The following is an 18725-nucleotide window of genomic DNA, read 5'->3' as shown; positions in this document are numbered from 1 at the left end:
ATCAGCGATGGTGGTAGCGATGTTATGATAACATATTAAAGAAGGGGGAAAAATGCAACAGAGGCTGTGACCCTGTGGAGACCCTGTGCTGGAGTAGGCCTCTGGCAGGACCTATGGCCTCATGGAGAGAGGAGCCCACACTGGAGCAGGTTGGCTGGCAGGACTTGCAACTCCACGGGGGACCCACACAGGAGTAGTTCATGAAGAGCTGCCTCTGGTGAGAGGGATCCTATGCTGGAGCAGGGGAAGAGTGTGAGGAGTCCTCTGCCCCTGAGGAGGAAGGAGCAGCAGAGATGACGTGTGATGAACTGGCCATAACCCCCATTCCCCATCTCCTTGTACTGCTCAGGGGGAGGAGGTGGAAAAATCAGGAGTGAAGTTGAGCCTGGGAAGAGGGACGGGTGGAGAGGAAGGTGCTTTAAGATTTGATTTTATTTCTCATTTTCCTACTCTGACTTTTGATTGGCAATAAATTAAATTATTTTCCCTGAGTTTTGCCTGTAATGGTTATTGGTGAGTGATCTCTCCCCGTCCTTATCTTCACCCACCAGCCTTTCATTATATTTTCCTTCCCCTGTCCAGCTGAGTAGGGAAGTGATAAAGTGATTAGGTGGGCACCCAGCAGCCAGACAGGGTCAACCCACCACACCTTGTTTTGTTATGCATGAATATGTTATGTATGAATATATGCATATTGAACAACCGAAAGTCAGCCATAATATGAGCAATCATAAAGTCAAACTGAACAGAGGTGAACATGGTAAGACTAGGTTTCGTGTCTTAAAAACCTCTCACTTCCCCAGATGAATGCAAGATGGTATAGAAGACTAACTGGAACATTTGAGACACGTGAGCCTGTTTTCTGCTGCTGACAGCATTCAATGAAGGACAAACAGGACATTACGGAAGCTGGAAGGAAAATATTTCTATCCTAGAGGAAAAATATATCTATGGGTCATTCACTTTGCTTGGAGACATTGCATATTTTGCTCACTAAACTAAAGGGTTCTTTCTTTTTTTATATTCAACACAGAGTGTATATAGCACTAATGGTGCACTCAGGCACCTCTCCATAAATCCATGCACCAATCACATGGATTGAGCTGCAGGAGACTACAGAGAATTATACATTAAAGCCACCAACACACAAGCCGGTCTGGTTTCATAGGAGCTTTATTTAATCAAGCATAGGAAATACATGATGTTCTTTGGGTGGTGTGGTAACTTATGTTGGATCTGGGAGATTTTTGTAGGACTGGGTCTGATAAGATACTACAACACTGGAGGTTACAAGAGGTGTGAGGAGCAATACTGTCCAGCCTGCTTATGCAGCACACCTCAGCAAGGTATTTGTAAACATGAATCAAACACTGCATGCTTGATTAGCACCTTAGTAACATCACTGAGTTACTGGAAGCCTCTAGAAATTGGACTGATAAGATATATTATTGTAATCTTCACTTTCTGTGAGCAAGGGTTGTATCTCTGAAGAAGTTCCTCTTCTTTTCTTCTGGCAGGTCAGAATGAGCCCTGTGAGCACAGCAGTGACTATGCCTCCAATCACAGCTGCTCCAACCAACCAAGCCCAGATCTGACGGGCTTGCTCAAGGTAGGGTATTAAAAACTCATGGAAAGAATCAAGTGCTGAAAGACAAAAAAAAAAAAAAAAAAAAAAAGAAAAAAAAAATTTTTTTTTTTTTTTTTTTTTTTTTTAAAAAAAAAAAAAAAAAAAAAAAAAAAGCAGAGAAAAGAAAAGTCTTTTATAAGATGCAATGTACTGACAGTTTATAGAAGTTGCATAACAGATAATACTGGAAGGTTTAGTGAAAAAAGATACATTGGTAAAAATTTTCTGAAAGTCACAAATCTTTTCAGTCCATATAGTCTGCTTCTCAATCTTTGTATTAAAGGCTGGAATAAAGTTCACTGTCCCCAGTGCTCTTTATGATTTTGTCAAAACTGTAAGACTGTAACCCAAGAAGTTTGATACAGAATGGTCAAAGGTCCTGCTAGCTCAGCACCATTTTGGCAACAATAACTGAAGCAGAGCACTAGAAAGACTTTCACTACAGGTCAAACCTATTAGGATCCTTTCACAAAATACTTAACCAGCCTCCAACAATTTGCAGCTCAGGGACTTCTTGAACAAGATATGGTGTCATTCTGTATAACAGTTATTGGAGGATTACATTTTTTTTTTCTTTCCATCAGCTTTTCTACCTGCTCTTTGAACTTTTATCTCACCTTCTTGCAGCAAGGAGATCCTTGTCTTAACTACATGTTGGGTGAAAAAATAAAAGCTTTCTTACACTAATTTTGAACATGCCACCTGCTCGTTTTATTTGATAGTTCTTGTGTGGGAAGAGGCAGCAGACTATTCTCTGGTCACTCACAAGAAATCTTTAAGGAAAGAATTGGAGATCTTTTTCTTTGGTGAATACAGGGCAGCTTCTCACTGGTTAGATAATCAGCTGCCTTCTTACTTTGTGGTATGAATGCGTTTTTTCTGTTTTTCTCACTGTGGCTTAATGAGTTATGAAAACCTTGCCATACAGGGCCCTCACTTCATGATAGATGTTGGGAAGTGACCTCTTCACAATGCACCCAACAACCTACTGACCTGAATTTGAGAAAGGGGAATACCTGTCCCCTTGGGTCAAGGAAGATTTGGAAGCCACATCTTCCAATTACTGGCTGTAATTACTATTATTAACTGTAATTACTAGCTATTAGTGGGGGTAAAAAAGCACCTCTCTGGGCAACTTCTCTGGGACCTGCTGTGATGGTTCATTTTTGAATAGTGTTCCTGCATCTGGACTGATTTAGATGTAATCAGTGATATTTAGTGTGGTATATCCCCCCAAAGATTATGAATGTCTTTCTGCCATCTTGCATTTTCACTGGTGCCCAGAGAAGTAATCCCATGTGTCTGCTTGGATCATGGTGATTCTGAACCTGTGCTGTTATGTGCACTGTGCTCTGAAAAGATGTTTTTGGTTTGCATCACCATTAAGGTTAAGCACTTGATGTCTGAATCCCTTTCTGAAATGTAATTCCAATTTAGTCTGAGTTTAGGTTGAATATAGTTTGTTTGTCCCTACAACTCAGCTTCACTTTGGAGAATGTTTCTTTGCTATTCCTCTGGTCCTTGTTTTCCAGTTAACCCAACTTTGTATTCTGAGATTGTATTTGCAAGAGTTTGCATGTTCGGCCTTCTGTTGTGACCTCATTAGACATATAAATGCTATGTAACACTAAGAACTACGAAAAAAAATTAGGTTCTTGATGTTTCAGAGTGAACTCCACAAACCTCTGTGTATGAGGTGCATTATCTCTTTAATCCTTCATTTCTCATCTGTCAAATAAGGACAGTACCATCCACTGGATCCTTTGTATCATGAATATAAATTATTATTTCTGCAGGACTCAGTTGATATAGTGTTCAGCACCAAAGAAAAGTGTTAGAGGAAACACCTTCAGGATAGCATTTTAAAAGCGTGCAATAAATCCTACATTAGGCTACACACTGCTTAACTGATAAAACAAAAGTCAAAAGTAAGAACGATTTGGCATCTGTCTATCCTCTGTAGTGAATGAGGTGTGGGTCTGGAGAAAAAATTATGTGCAATTAAAGATAATACATACATGTGGAGGTGGAGGGTGAATTATGGGTATATAGACAACTTTAATGCTGGCATTTCTTAACTTTGTGTGCTTGACTTTGTAACACCAATGCTTTGTAACTCAAATGTTTACATTGCAGACATGTCTAAGTTAGAAGCAATCTGGCTATTTAAACTGGAATATGCATATGTTAAAAGAAAATTGATACATAACAGGAACTTGATACTATTTTAATGTTATAGAAAAAGAGCATTATCACAAAATTCTCTTCCTTCCAGAATTTATCTGGGATATGTGGGTTTTCTAAGTGATGTCTTAAATTCATATTTTGTCCTTGAACCATCTCCTCCATCCATATTAGTTGGGATCTGAGCTATCTTCTCCCACGTAAAACACAACATGACTTAGAGGTGATATGTCACATTTCACAGCATGCTCTTTCTGAATGGATTAATCTATTTTATTATATCCTGATAATCGGTCAAACATGCCCTTCTGTCACTTTCAGCCTCAGTCTGTACAGTTTCTGTAATTTGCTCAAAGCAAAAATCCACCTCCCAGCATCCACTGGCTGTTTCTTTTGCTGCACAAAAGGTGTTTGGCATCGCTATCATAAAGTTGTCATGGCAACTCTTGGGTGTCGGAGGATGGAGCACCCCAGGACACCCTATAATCTGTTAACTTGTGACTGTAACACAACAGTAAACTATGGCTGAACTGGCTGCCCAGCCAAAATCAGGCAAACTGGGATTTCAAGTATTCCATTACCATAATTCTTTAATCTCTAACTGTGAAAGGCCCAAGAGTGCAGCAGCTGTGTTTGCTGATGGCTACCTGGGAAAAGCTTCAGGAGAATGGTGGTACTGGGCAGCACCAACACAAACCTGCTTTGTGGTAGACGTTAGCCAATGCCAATTGCTTTCCTTTTATATCAGTGTTTGGAGTCAAATGATAATCCTCTTGGAAACTACCATGAACATTGATTAAAACTGCCCTTTCAGTCAATAGGTTCATGACAAAACAAGAGGAAGCCAGGTCGGGCTGGTGTTTGATATCTACCCTCCCATTAGTGACTAATACCAACAATATGTCCTCATCTTGCTCTTTCTGATAGGAAAATAGCAGTGATCAACCTCAGCCACGGTCTTAACATTTAACTCTTGACATACTTTTTCTTCTCAAAGAGAGTGTTAGCTCTAGCTAATAGCAACAAATAATTTCTTACTCTTAATATGTCAGATAGTTCTTTTTAAATGTAATTTAAAAATATCAAGCAGTCCATTTTGTGTGGATTGCTGGATGGCATTAAGAGGGCAGGAAATCAAAACAGTGTAATTTTAAAGTAAAACAATGTGTGTCTCCTACGTTTATGGTAACAACATGGACTTTCCATGACGATTGAAGAAACGTGTTATGGTCAATCTATTGTTGGGCATCTTGAAATTTTATGGCAATATCAACCCGTATTTTTGATATCATGGATCCCAAGAATGAAAAAACCAACCCCTTAGTATTTAAAAAAAATTGAAAGAATTAATTATATATTTTAGATATTCCTTCTATGTAAAGTAGAGGATGACAAAGTCTTTCCAGGGTTAATTCTAGAAATTAGAAGTCAAAACTCTGGCCAGTCAAGAAATAAACAAAACAAATTTTTTATCATTTATCTATTGCTGTATGTCCTACTAATACATTAGGGGTCTGGTTATTCCATTTTATATACTTTTCTACTTTTAACATGGGTAGTTAATGGGCACTAGATTTTAAAGCAACCCTTGAGGCAGCACAAACATATTTACCAGGTCAGCCTTGCAAATTTTTTCTTATCCTTGTGAGTAAATTATTTCCATTTGTTTTCTGACATTTCTTGTGTGTGTATGGTTCACTGTGTCCCACCGGGTGGTCAAATGAAATACCAGTGAGACTTCCACAACCAAAAACTATGAAGACGAACTGAGAGAGATTAAAGTTATTGAATCCCTCAGTCTGTTTTAAGGCAGAATCACTTGTCTATACAGTGATGGAAACTTCACAGCTCCCACTAACTTAATCCGAGTCTCCTCATTATTATAGTTTGGAAAGTCTTGTGTAATATCATCTTCTGAAAACAATGTGAGAAAGTCTGGAGAAGACTGTCAGCCACAGTGCACTATCTTTGGACTGCAATGATCCTGTGCAATGGGTGGTAATGAGTTGTTCATGGCAGAGCTACAGAATCTTGATATAAATTCAAGACACTCCCTCTCAGTTCTGCTTTCAGCCTAAGGTGGGTAAATCGGGAAGATATGACCCACCCTTCATCATGTGGCTGTCTCTAGAAACAGTGATCAGACCATTTCTGCATGGCTAGCAACAGCTTTTAAAGTCATTTTTTCAGTGCTGAAGTCACTCCCTGTTACTTCTGCATAGTAACATTGCTGTGGAGTCCTGCCCACTCACTGGCAATGATGACACATCCGCAGAGTAGATTACTGGCAAAAATTGATTACTTTGGATTATTGAGAGGAGATAAGTCAAATATTCCTGGGTGTATTTATAGAGCAATACTGTTTACTTTTTTTTTTTTTTTACAACCTCAATTAACACTTGCACTTCGTAACTGGTCTTTCCCGGTTTGCTTATATACATTTCTCAAAAAAGAGGTGAGATCTGAATATAGGATACCTGATATCACCACACTATATGTTAATAGGCTGTTTATAACTCACCAAAAGATGGTTTCCTACCCCTAAGTGGCTCCCATGAAAAAAAAAAAAGAAAAAAAATTAAAAAAAGAATTAAAATTCATATTTCTGTTCCTCTATTAAGCATCATTATGTAACCGTCAAAATATCTGCTCATACTCTTCTTTCAGAACAATGTATTTTTGTATGCTGGTTTCTTTGGTTCTCTCCTTCTGTTTTAATTAACCTTAATCTATACCTCCTTATTGCTGCCTGTATAAAACCCAGGGACCAAAAAGGTTTCGTCTCATCTTGTATTTAATTCATAAATGAATTTAATTCATAAACTCTTTCCAAGGTAGCATTATCACCTTAAATTGCTTTCTATTGTCTCGGCATCCACACTTTATTGTGCATGTCACTATTTTATCGTGTGCTCTTGCATGTATAACATCTCCTGTTCACATTATGGCCAACAGTGTGCGCTCTTGAGTTGGGAGACTCAGCAGAGCCCCTCCGTGTTGGTACCATATTTGCCAGCTGCCCCATTTTCTACTCTCCTGATGTGATTTTACGACCAAATTGCTGAAAAGCCAGAAATAGAAATGAGCTGCAGTCACACTCTGGGTCTGAGCTCTCCTCCTGCAACAGATCCATGGTCAACCTGGCCTTCTACATTGTAATCACAACACTCATTCTTTGCTTTGCCCTAAGTGTCAAATATCCTTAGTTAAGATGTCCAAAAATTACAACTGATGGTTAGATTCCTGGGTTTATAATTGAGTAGCTGCCTGTTTTATAAAAAAAAAATTGTCAATCACCCAGCTACACATACAACGGTCATCACATTTTTCCCACTGAGAGAAGGGATTTTCTGGGGAAAAGTCAGGGCTGTGTCTGCAGATTTATCTGTTCCTATTTCTGGAAGAAAAAAAATAGCAAAGACTTAGTCCAGGCCCTCAAATTTAAGTGCTTGGAATAGCTCTTGCCATAGAAAATTGTTTTGACAGCTATTGCTAGGTGGTGCCGTTAGTCTTCCAAATCATTTTTATTGATGCTAACAAATGTTCATTTTCAGTAAGCCATGCGGGTTGTGGTAGTTTTACAGTTCACAGTTCTCATGTCAAGGAAAGTTGGGTGTCTGCTCTCGTTTGTGCTCAAATCAGCTCCCCAGTAACTAGACTCCGACATGTGTCTTTGATTCCTGAGGGAAGGATTTCCACACACGCTGCTTGTGACCACTTCTGCTTTAGGGCTGTCATATGTATAAAAATAAATGAAGCTGCAATTAAAATAACCACATACTGTCACACACCGATTTGCTTTTCAGCAGAAAGCAGGGCTTCAGGCATGAGCTTTTCCTCTGGGAAACAGCAACAATATAATTTAGCATTAAAATGCCATTTTGTCATTGGATTCTTTCCAAGATCTTTTTTTTTTCTTGTAACCAGCCTCATCATGCTCGTTGTAGTCTTGCTTCATCTTTACTGAGTTGCTAGTGCTGTAACTCAGAACTGCTACCCTTGCTGCTTTCCTCCAACTACTTCCTTTAAAGCAAACAAGACCTGGCTTGGGTACTCATCCCTCACTCTGTCCTGTCCTTTCCCTTTTTTTCTTCCTCCTCATTTGGAAGATCTTCAGAAATGCTACCACCTAGATTTTCACTGCTACGATTTCTTCTTTTTCCCTTTGTAATTTTTTCCTTTTTCTCTAGTAACCCCTTGCTGCCAGTCACAGAATTTCTCATCTCCCTTGAGTTCATGGGAGCTTTCAGAGTAGGTCAGCAGGCTTTCCTGCTTCAGCTCCTCTACCAAGAAGTTCCTGTTTACTCCTGTGTTCCTCTAAACAGGAATCCAGCATTCCTATCTGGAGAAAAGTCTGTGTTTAAACACTGGAGTACTGACAAAAATCTGTATCTGCATTTTGAGATTCCAGCCATTTTCCGTTTATAACTAGTTCTTCGCTTTAGACAAGTAGCTTAAGCTCTCCTCCTCTCAGTGAGATTAACAAGGGGTTGAGCGACATCTGAGGATTATCTGGGCTTTCTAAACGAGGTTGAATTTCAGTCTTTGTGTTGATCTTTCAAAATAATTAAGGAACTACTTTCCTTACCTCTGTGTTAAGAACGTGGGCAGAATTTAATAAGAATTTCATTTTCTGAAGACCGTGTGTTCCCCTGGGAAAGGGGAAAAGACCAGGAGGCAACAGAATTGAATTGTTAATGATAAATAGTTTCCTTGGTACTTCTGGAAGTCATGGTGTTTGGCGCTTTTTTAGTGATAAAATACTAGGAATAATGTGGTTTTAGAAAAGCAGTGGATTTAATTTAAAATGTGTATAAATATTTCTGGATTTCATTGGAAATTAAATTATGGAAATGTGAATAAGAAGGCAAAAATACTATTAATAAGATGAAAACAATAATTTTGAGATTACATTTGAAACATTTATTAAATTGTTCTCTGTCTGAATACCTGGGGCTGACCAAATTGTTTATGGCTTGTTAGGAGAAATATTGACTTCTGTCTCTGGGTTGTAGAACTAACACAGCCTTAACAATTATACAGGAGAGTTGCAGATTCCTTTCATTACAGATAAAATAGTCAAAAGCACATTTTCTGGGTGACTGTGAATCAAGCTAGATCTTACCTGAGAAGTGAATGAACAAGCTAAATGCATGACTGTATCAAGTATGCAGAAACTGTGCACCTCCATTAGTAAGCAAACTCTGTCAGAAAAGCAGGGATGCCCTGAGAACCACTATTGTTATTTTGATAAAGACAAAAAGCAAGCTCTAAGAATGCTGGCATTGCTAAACTGTCCCTGGTGCTTTTGGTATATCGTTATTGGACTTTTAGCTCTTAATTGCTTTATCAATGAAGAGCTGTATTCATAGAAAGTTTTCTGCCTCAATCAGGAAAAGCAAACGTGCCCAGGAACCTGCCTGTTCAATGGTGCCAATGCTTTGCAAGGATAACTGCATCCCGCATCCCAGGTAGCTCTTGGTGGCAGTGGACATAAGAGATGCATCTGATCATTCCAACGGGTGGGTTTTATAAAGGGTTGGGCCAAAGTATCTGAGAAATCCTCAGTTCCAGGCAACATGATATCTTTAACAGGATTTAACCCTTCCCTTAGATAATCATAGAATCATAGAACGTCTAGAGTTGGAAGGGACCTTAGAGATCATTGAGCTCCAAGAACCCTTCCATGGGCAGGGAAATCTCCCACTAGACCAGGTTGTTCGAAGCCCCATCCAGCCTGGCCTTGGATAAGGTTACCTGTGTTATGACATTGTATGACAGTTAGGAAATAACAGTATGTATAGAAACAGTAAGGAAACCTGTATCACTCAAGCAAAACTATGATGTCTACCTCTTGAGCACAAGAACTGATCTGCATGAGGTTCCCCAGCAGCTACAGCCCCAAGAGCCTCAGTACTCCCTGTACCTGAGAATGGCGGAGAGGCCCAAGTTAAAACCACTTCTGAACAGCAATGCAAGTCAAACCGTCACTAAATAGTGCAAAATTAATTTGATTAAGTGAAATGGGCATTATGAATTATTCAGTTGCATTCTGTATGAAAAATCATAAGGCAAGCACAAAGTCAATGGACTGTGCTGCACAGACCTTGTGTTGGCCTTTGGTACCAAGGTGAGTTTTACTCTGGATATTTAAGACATCAGATAATATTTGTAAACCAGAAAGAGAGCTTTGCATCTGCCCTCCTTTAAACTGTGTCCAGAAACCAGAAAATCCCACGGGTTCCCATTTGTGTTGCACTGTAACAATTGAGCTGAGCAAATGGCAGACTCAAAATCCAGCACTTTTTCTTCCCATCTCTGATCATGAGCTGATCATTTGGGTCAGATTCTGCTCTTAATAGTCTAGGATAGATAAAATTGATGTCAGTGACTGATTTTTGGTTAGAACTTTTTTTATGGCATCATATTGACTCTTCATCAGATCAGAAATGTGAAAACAAGCAGGTACAATTTGGGACTATGTTCAGGGAAAAATCTGTAATGGAAGGCATTTTTAATATCTTTTCATTTTACAAACCTATTGCAGGTTATAGGCAAAAAAAATGACATTTACCCAAAATAGTAACATTACCTGGTTCTTGCAGATACTCATAGTCATATCCCAGCTCTCTTGAAGGTTTAAAAAATTCTCCATTTCTGTAAAGGGGGATAAAAGGGACCATGTAATTTTCTCGATTGTGCCCAATGGGTGCGTTGGCTGCTGGGTAAACTTCTAGCATAGGCCTGTGTCTTCTTAACCATCGTTCAAAAATGCTGTGGAAGAAAAAGCATGTCAATTATGGTGGAGATTGGCAGAAATTTTCTTCTCAAAGATTAAAAAATATATTAATGCTTTTATTTTTGTGAACCATGGAGACAGTGTCATGCAATGACTTGTGTTTGTGTGCTTGTAATGCTTTCCAAATCATTTGGGGCTAGCTACTTCAGTGTTGAGTTCCTATGCAAACCTACAAAAAGCAAAAGCCTGCAGTGCTGCAGAGAGACTGAATATGCTTTTAAATTCCGTAAATGCAATTTGCTGTCTCGCTGTGACCTGACTACAATTTCTGCTCAGTAATTTACATGATTTTGAAGGATAGAGGGAAAAGAATTAAAGACCTCAGTCCTTCCTCCTCGTCTTCAGAAACATTTATGGCTGGTTTTGGGTAGTCTCGTTGCCAGCTGATCAGTCCTGTTCCCCTTCCTCCATTTGCTCTCTACTCTTACCAAGAGTTTTCACACCTGCATTAAAGTATGGCTACACCATGGTTGGTTTGATGTCACCAAGGAAGTGGAAGCAGCAAAAGAAGAAGGGATAAGCTACATGAATCCAAAAACTTGATAAAGCAAGTCAGCTGTCAGGAAAGAGTCATTCTCCAGCCATAGCTTGTTCACTGACCTTGGTGTCTGCACAGCTGTTTTACATATTTTCACTCCCATCTCTCAGCTGCTGTTGCACAGTGGGTTTTTTCCCCTTCTTAACGATATTATCCCAGAGGTGCTACCAGCATTGCTGATGGGCTCAGCTTTGGCCAGTGGCGGGTCTGTCTTGGAGATGGCTGGCATTGGCTCCATCTGACATGGAGGCAGATTCTGGTATCTTCTCCCAGAAGCCACCCCTGTAGCCCCTTCACTACCAAAGCCTTGCCTAATAACCCAAACACAAGGTGTAACCTGCTCCTCTGACCTCAGCTGCTCCTTTACATTTTTCTCTGCCAAAATTTCTCCCATTAACTGTTTGTCAGTGCAGGGCTGCACGTCTGTTCTTTAACTTGGAGGCATAAAGCTTAAAGGCTGCAAAATGGGAAGAGTTTGTATTGGTATTTTCAAGTCAACTACTGGATGTGTTTGGAAAGCAGAATTAACAACACTCCAAAACATTGTCAGTTCTCTTCTCTTTGTGTCTGGGCTTTGTCTGCTCAACTCTTCGCTTCATTCCTTCTGCTGATCCCCTGGTGTTTACATGGTGACCTTGGCTTGTCCTCAGACACCTGGATGTGTTGAGTTGGAATAGAGGAGATGAGAAGATGATTCAAGGGGAGCAGAAATAACTTTCTTATGTATAAACAAAGAGGAACCCATGCTTGATCAGAAGATATTGCTGGGGGGGGATTGTCAGCATCAACCTCAGGGAGTGATAACTGAATTCATTTATTAGATACAAGGGATGGAAATGATCTAAAGAGGCCAGTAGATTGTACTTTAATTGAGATTTTGAATCAACAGCTGCTGCTCCCTGACACTGGCCACTGGCTGGAGGACAGACAGTCCATCCGTCCCCCTTCTTTTAATTAATAACCACCTGTTCAGGGAATCACATTATCCAGAAACACAGACCCTAAATGCAAGTGATCGGCAGCATCAGGATCTCTGCAAAGCATCCAGGGATTCTGCCGGTAGAATTTTACCTCCTGTCTTTGGGCAGAAATGTTGAGAAACACTCTGCTTACCCCACCAAATTAAAGACGCCTCACACTCATCAAAACAGAAGTAGGGCCAAAGACTTCTTTTTTTTTTTTTTTAAGAACAAAAGATCTAATAGATGAAAATATCACTATGTTCACACACCTTGTCAACTCTTAACAATGCAGATATTAATCTTGATTAAAATCTTCATTTGTGGCTCTCATCTTCAGTTAATATCATCAGCCCTGTCCAGAAAACTCGTCAGAATAATAATATTCAGCTGAAGCTTTCAGATGGATAAATTTAAACAATGATATCAAGGCTTCAGCTGCAGTTATCACAACAAAGTTTGAACATAAATTCTGTAATCAGATTATATATTTGGAGAACAGCATGGAGAAATCCAGTAATCATAAAAAAGGCATAAAATATAAAGGAAAAGAAGGCATTAGTTTAGCTTGTGGGGCAGGTAGGGGCGGTAGAGGTGTGTATTGGACTCCAACCCTTTGCCTGTCTGGCTTTTGCTACTGTCTTAGGCAAGGCACCCTGACTACCAATGCCTCGTTTTCCTTGCATTTGTAGCTGGGAGCCAAGACAGTTCTTCTCTGCAGTACAGGACTGTCTGGTTTTTAGAAAATACTGAGCAACCACATTCTGAATATCTGGAGGGCTGATGAGCATACAGTTGAGAACTAGAAGTCGTCATTCACCTGAAATAGCTTCCTGTAACACGGCCTGAAATGCAGCATCCTCTCTGGGTGTCTTAGATATTGCAGTTTCATAAGCAGTTTCAAGAAGGATCCTTAGGCTAGTAATCTTTCAAACAGAATACAAATGCAAAGCATTTCCATGGAAATGAACATATGTACTTTTGGATTCCTTCATTTGCAGTGTGTTTCCCACATTAGATATCAAGCTTTTCTTAGCAGTAGCAGGAGCATTGAATTATTTGCCCTTGCAGCTGATCTTTAGATTTAGACTCAATTGTATGCCTCTAATTACTGATATGATGAGTTGTGCTGATGCATAAGATACGTTGCACAATTCATTGAGCTGTTTATGAACAGTTCTCTCCTTTAGCCAGCATAAAATCAGATAATCTTTACTGAAATCTCTTATAGCGACCTTTGAATATCTGAAGGGAGCCTACAGGAGAGCTGGAGAGGGACTCTTTGTCAGGAAGTGTAGTGACAGGACAAGGGGTAATGGTTTTAAACTGGAAGCCAGGAGATTTAGATTAGATACTGGAAAGAAATACTTTACTATGAGGGTGGTGGTCACTGGAACAGGTTCCCCAGAGAAGTTGTGGATGCCCCATCCCTGGAAGTGTTCAAGGCCAGGCTGGATGGGGCTTTGGACAACCTGGTCTAGTGGGAGGTATCCCTGCCCATGGCAGGGGGGTTGGAACTAGATGATCTTTAATGTCCCTTTCACCCCAAACCATTCTATGATTCTATGATATCTGTGTGCCACTGTAGAAATCTGAGAAACATCCTTTAGAGTTTGAAGAGCCACACTTTCCATTAGTCCCTCTTGAATAGCTGGCTCTGTGCATTTATCTTGCCTTTTTTTTTTTTTTTTGGACACTGTGAAAGATTAAGATAATATTCTGCTTCCTTGTAAAGAAATTGTGTGAAGTTGCATTTATTCTTTCCACTTTAAAGGCTTGTTCCCAGCACACTCAGTAAGATGGACTCACAATACTCATTTTTCCTTGGCAAGATAATGCATGATGCTCTGTATTTTCATGAGAATCTTCATGTTTTTCTTCTTTTGCCTGATAAAACTGACAGATTTAATATATCAGTAGTATTTTTTACATCCTCATCTGTTTGTATTTCTCCTTTTAATAGAGAGGCACTGCCATTTCCCTGCCTTGCTCATATTTTGTAAGCAAACCTATGAAAGAAGGAACTTTATCCTTGCCTCTAGAGAAAGGTTTCCCAGCTGAATGGAAATAGAAACCTCCCAGTTCCACCCAGTTGGAAAGAAAATCCTTGGACAGGGTATGACTTAAGCTGTATCTCTGGTGTGAAATACAAATAGTTCTTCCTGGGCAGCACAAACCATTTCATATCAGAGAGTTACATTTTATGATTCCCCAAATGAGGCTGTTAACTCTCATCATACAGTTTTAAGGAAAACTGAAAACCAGAAGTAACATGTGGCTTTTTCTATCAGCCAGGTAGTGACATTGACACAATACTCCTATCCTTGGGGACTTGTCTTAACTAAAAAGACTTGGGCCCAAAAAAACGTATATCTGAAGAAAATAATCATACTGCTTTTTTTTTTCAGGAGTACTGGGACCACTGAATTACACATTGTAGGACACTTTTTTCCTCAAACAATGTACTTTCTCAATCTCTGGCTACATTTAAGGAAGCTAATTTTAAATGTGCTCTCCTTCGTGCAGTGCTATCCTTTCCTGTAGGCAAAGAGAACACATCTGAACAGCTACGATGGATCATCTGACAATTCTTTTATGTGCCTTGATCTACAGAAACAGTTGCTTTATTCGATAATGGGCATGTGGTTTCCGTGACAAAGAGAATTCAGTACTCATCATCCAATGTTGATCCACTTACTGTTGAGTTGTTTTCTTTTTTACTGTAGAATTTTTTCTTTTCTTTCCTTAAAAGCAGCCACATTTTAAATTATTTCCTTTTAGTACCTTGTTTTCTGTGCTTTGCTCAGTAGCTGCAAACTTGGAAGAGCTTAGGACTGCAGATTTAAAACTACATGCAGAGAGACAAAATGCTGATGCAATTAGCTGGTCCCTTTGTGAAGTGACAAAGTTCCTGGCAGAAAAGCCAGGTTTGTGGCTCTGCCACACACCTGAGCTCCCTATAAATGTTGGTTAACTGGGAAAACCACTGCCATTATGTTCTCTTCATATGAACATCTATGTCCTCCTCTGGACCTGAGAGCCTAAGAAAGTAGCATTATGATTTAAATGATGTTTGAAGGACCATTTTATTCCTCTTTTCCTCTTTTTTTTGAAATGAGAATAAAACTTAAAAAAAAGACTACTTAAGAATCAGATCAGGGCTCTGTGATATCCAGTCTCCATATTTCTTCTGTGCAAAAAGACCAATGGGCAGAAGTTCAGTGAGAGAGAAATCTGCCTGACTCCTACAGCAGTCTGGTTGGTTACTTTCTTCCTCAGCATTTAGACAAAAGAGGAAAGCAGGCAATTATTTATTTATATATGTAGGAGTGATATTTTCCAGACACGGAGACTTTTTTAGAATTGCAGTCCCAGCTAGACTGGCGTCACTTGGGAGATGTTGGCAGTGCTGAAGAGAGCAGATGGGATGTGATCGTGCTGGGGAAGACAAGGCAGGATAAAGGAAAGAAGAGAAGAGCTAATAAAAAGTCATTGGGAATTTCATTCAGGGAATAGAAATGAGGAGAACCCAGTTTGGGATCTAGTAGGAATAAACCGTAAATCCTCCAGGGTGATGACTCTTACCTAGAAGGGTCACAGACAATCAGAGCTTATGAAATAGCAATTCAAAATATGGAAATGAACTAACTGAAATGGAGATCAGTCTCCTGGTAGCCCTAATGACCTTTTTATGTCTTTAGTGGGAAGCAAAAGTGGCTTGGAAGAAAGAACTTTTATTTAAAAATGCCTTGGACAGATTAAAAAATTCTACCTAGATTAAAGCAAAGATTGTTTCTGTCTGGAAGACGTCCTCCTTTGCTTGAAGAAATCAAAGTGCTCAAATTGCATGTCCCAAATAAGAGGCTAAGGAACCAAGAGGGATAGAAAAAAATTGATCTAGGGACATGATAAATTCGCTGTCGCTTAAACTTTCTGGTTCAGTCAGAAGCCACATGCTTGATGCAGAAATATCTAAGGGAGGTTATCTATCTGGTCAGAAAGATTCGCAAAAAGTTTATAGAGGCAAAGTATATTCTTCCTGCATATTTAGAGAAATTTTAGAAATTAGAGGCCCTGTTTTACTTTAGAGAAAATATGCACAGAATAAAAATGACTTGTCTAAGTTCATCCCAGGCACACTGCAGTGGAGTGGGACCCCAACTTATGGGGACACTTTGTGCCTATGAGACTATGATGATACCTCTTGGAGCCAGGTTATACCACTGCAAAGCATGGAGTCTCAATTTCATTTAAGTTTTTTGCTATAAATCTGTATATAGATCTCTCTAACTGTTAATGAGCTTAATACTTGTGTGTACCAGCACTGATAGGTCTAAAGAGCTGGTATCTGGTAAAAAGTAATAAAGAATCCCACCTAGTATGTTGATACTTTGGCAGTTTAAATTTTCATTCAAGGGAAATGTAGTTTGCTTTTGCAAAGAGTTTTAGTGTGGTAAGGTGCTTTTACAGAGAAAATTAAAGCCATCTATAAAAGACACGGATATATCACATCCATTTAATTGCATATAAATAGACCTGAATATTTTCCTTGTTCTGCTCCATACATACCAGATTATACAAACTGAAATGAAATGAGCCTTAGTGGAAAATTAATTTGAAAAGAAAAAACCACCCTTGGTTTAAAGAGTGGAGGGAAAAATAAGATTGATTTGAGGATGATTAAAAAAAGGCCACCAATATATATTACTGAATTCATATTATTTTATGAATAATATATGCAATGGGATTATAGCTAATGAAAGGATGAGTCAAGAAATAAATGGGTTTATGTTGCCAGTGGGAAATATCAAGCAGAGTATAAGAGCACTTCTTTATATAGGCTGGATAAGTACTTTTCCAGATAGTGTTGTGTGCTCTGAAAAAAGATGTTGCTCACAGGAAAGAAATCTTTAAACCACAAAAAAGTAGGGTAAAACAATGAGAATAGTTATTTTCTTTATCATTTTGAAAAGTGTCTCTCCTAAAAGCTGTTTCCCAACAGTGTGCCTCCACAGCCATGATCAGATACATTTGACTGATTGCAGTGTAGGAGGAGAAACCAGACCTTAAATATCTGTTATTAAAGCTTTCCTTGTATTGAACTACCACAGAGACACTGACACATCATGTAAACCCAAATGGCCCTTCAGGAAGATTTTCTAGGACTAAGAATGACTTTAATCCGGTGTGTTCCATCTGGCAATTAAGGAAAGTTGGAGAGAGGGAAAGGGGGAAGGAGAGGGTTCAGTAACTCTATATGAATTCCTCTGCCATGCGACCAGGAACATGTGTGACACTGCTGGTGTCCCGAGTCAGAGAACTACAGTCCCCTTATGGTGAAGGTTCACGGTCCCTCTGGGTCCGTACCATTATGGAGAGCACAGTCCTGCTTTCCTCCTACCTTCTTGTCCTCACTTTTCTTGTTGCACAACCATGCCATAAACAGCATTAAGGAACTGACTTGGTTTAAAACCAAACATTTGATTTGTTTTCATTTGTTCTGGGACAGCTGAGGTGAGATAAAGTCACAGACCTGATTCATCATGCTTTGGCATGGTGACCAGTATCAGCACAAGGGAGGAGCAGAGGTGAACACCTCTGGGTAACACTAATTGGTGAGCAGGATGGTTTCTTCTTCTTTACCTATATGTGAGATTAAGCTGATTTAAAGCAACTGTGAAACTGTGTGCTTTGTTTCTCTGTAGCCCGGTAAATCCATGCCTTGGCTAAGCTAGCACACAGTCAGTACTAATGGTTCAGCTGCTAGATGGCAACTTTGTAAGCCACTAATAACTTTAAACACATTCAGATATGAAGCCATGTCTCTAGTTGTGCCAGAGTTGACACATGTTCATTCTTCACCTACAGTTGTGAGACTGAGACTAGATCAGGCTTACTACGGCAGAGGGAAGGCAGAACATTGTTGCTCAGAGCTCATTTATACAATTTATTTCAGTATCATGAGATCTGACATTCTGTAAGAGAAATCTGGCAAGCAACATGTATTTGCATTTGGAAAGAAAGGGAAAAGGAAACAAACTGAGGAAAGCTGAAATGCCAGTCCAAGGACTGTGATTACACAGTAGTCATCACTTTAAAAGTTGGCACTAGTCAGCTGGTGTTACAAAGTCACCTCAGGTAATTCCCATCCCAAGCATTTGGGAGAAACACTGGTGCTTCTGTCCTGGAAGAGCCGCTAATGCTGAGGTTGTAAAGTCAAGGCACTGTACTGTTTGCCAATGTGTGCAGTTATATTGCAGCGTCATTTTTTTTCTTTTTGCTTTAAGTTGGCTAAAGACACTACAGGGACTCTCAGGCAGGTTGTAAACAAATTGCACTGGTCATAATGCAAGTGTCTGATTAAAAATTAAGATGTTGCCCTCAATTATTGTGGGAAACACATCCAAGGCCTCTGAGGTTGTGCCTCTTCTACTGCTGAATCACTGCTGAGGACTGCCCTGGGTTACGGTGCTCGCTCTGTGTCCAGTCCCAGATGTTGGGGAACATCCGCCAGTCCCTGGACCAGCTACTGGAGAGACCAGAGGATCCAGGGGCAGTCAATGGATAGATTTGGTATCTAACCACAGTTATGTGGTGATTTAGACTTTATGTGTGTGT

General features: G+C 39.6%; 1 protein-coding gene across 2 annotated transcripts in view; it reads right to left on the bottom strand.

Moving 5' to 3' along the window:
* Positions 1–1160: 1160 nt before the first annotated feature.
* The window catches only part of TYR (tyrosinase), a 48984-nt gene continuing 31419 nt past the window's right edge, over positions 1161–18725 (bottom strand). The window contains exons 4-5 of one of the 2 annotated variants that reach the window (XM_014958273.1): positions 10404–10585; positions 1161–1644 (exon numbers count right to left, since the gene is read on the bottom strand). In XM_014958273.1, the coding sequence (XP_014813759.1) occupies positions 1421–1644; positions 10404–10585 (406 nt within the window). In that variant the 3' untranslated portion in view covers positions 1161–1420. The remainder of the gene's footprint in view (positions 1645–10403; positions 10586–18725) is intronic. The other variant, XM_014958274.1, reaches the window with a different exon arrangement.

Source organism: Calidris pugnax, unplaced genomic scaffold (genome assembly GCF_001431845.1).
Source record: "Calidris pugnax isolate Ruff unplaced genomic scaffold, ASM143184v1 scaffold252, whole genome shotgun sequence".
In the NCBI taxonomy this organism is placed as follows: Eukaryota; Metazoa; Chordata; class Aves; order Charadriiformes; family Scolopacidae; genus Calidris; species Calidris pugnax.
This window is presented reverse-complemented; position numbering and strand designations above follow the sequence as displayed.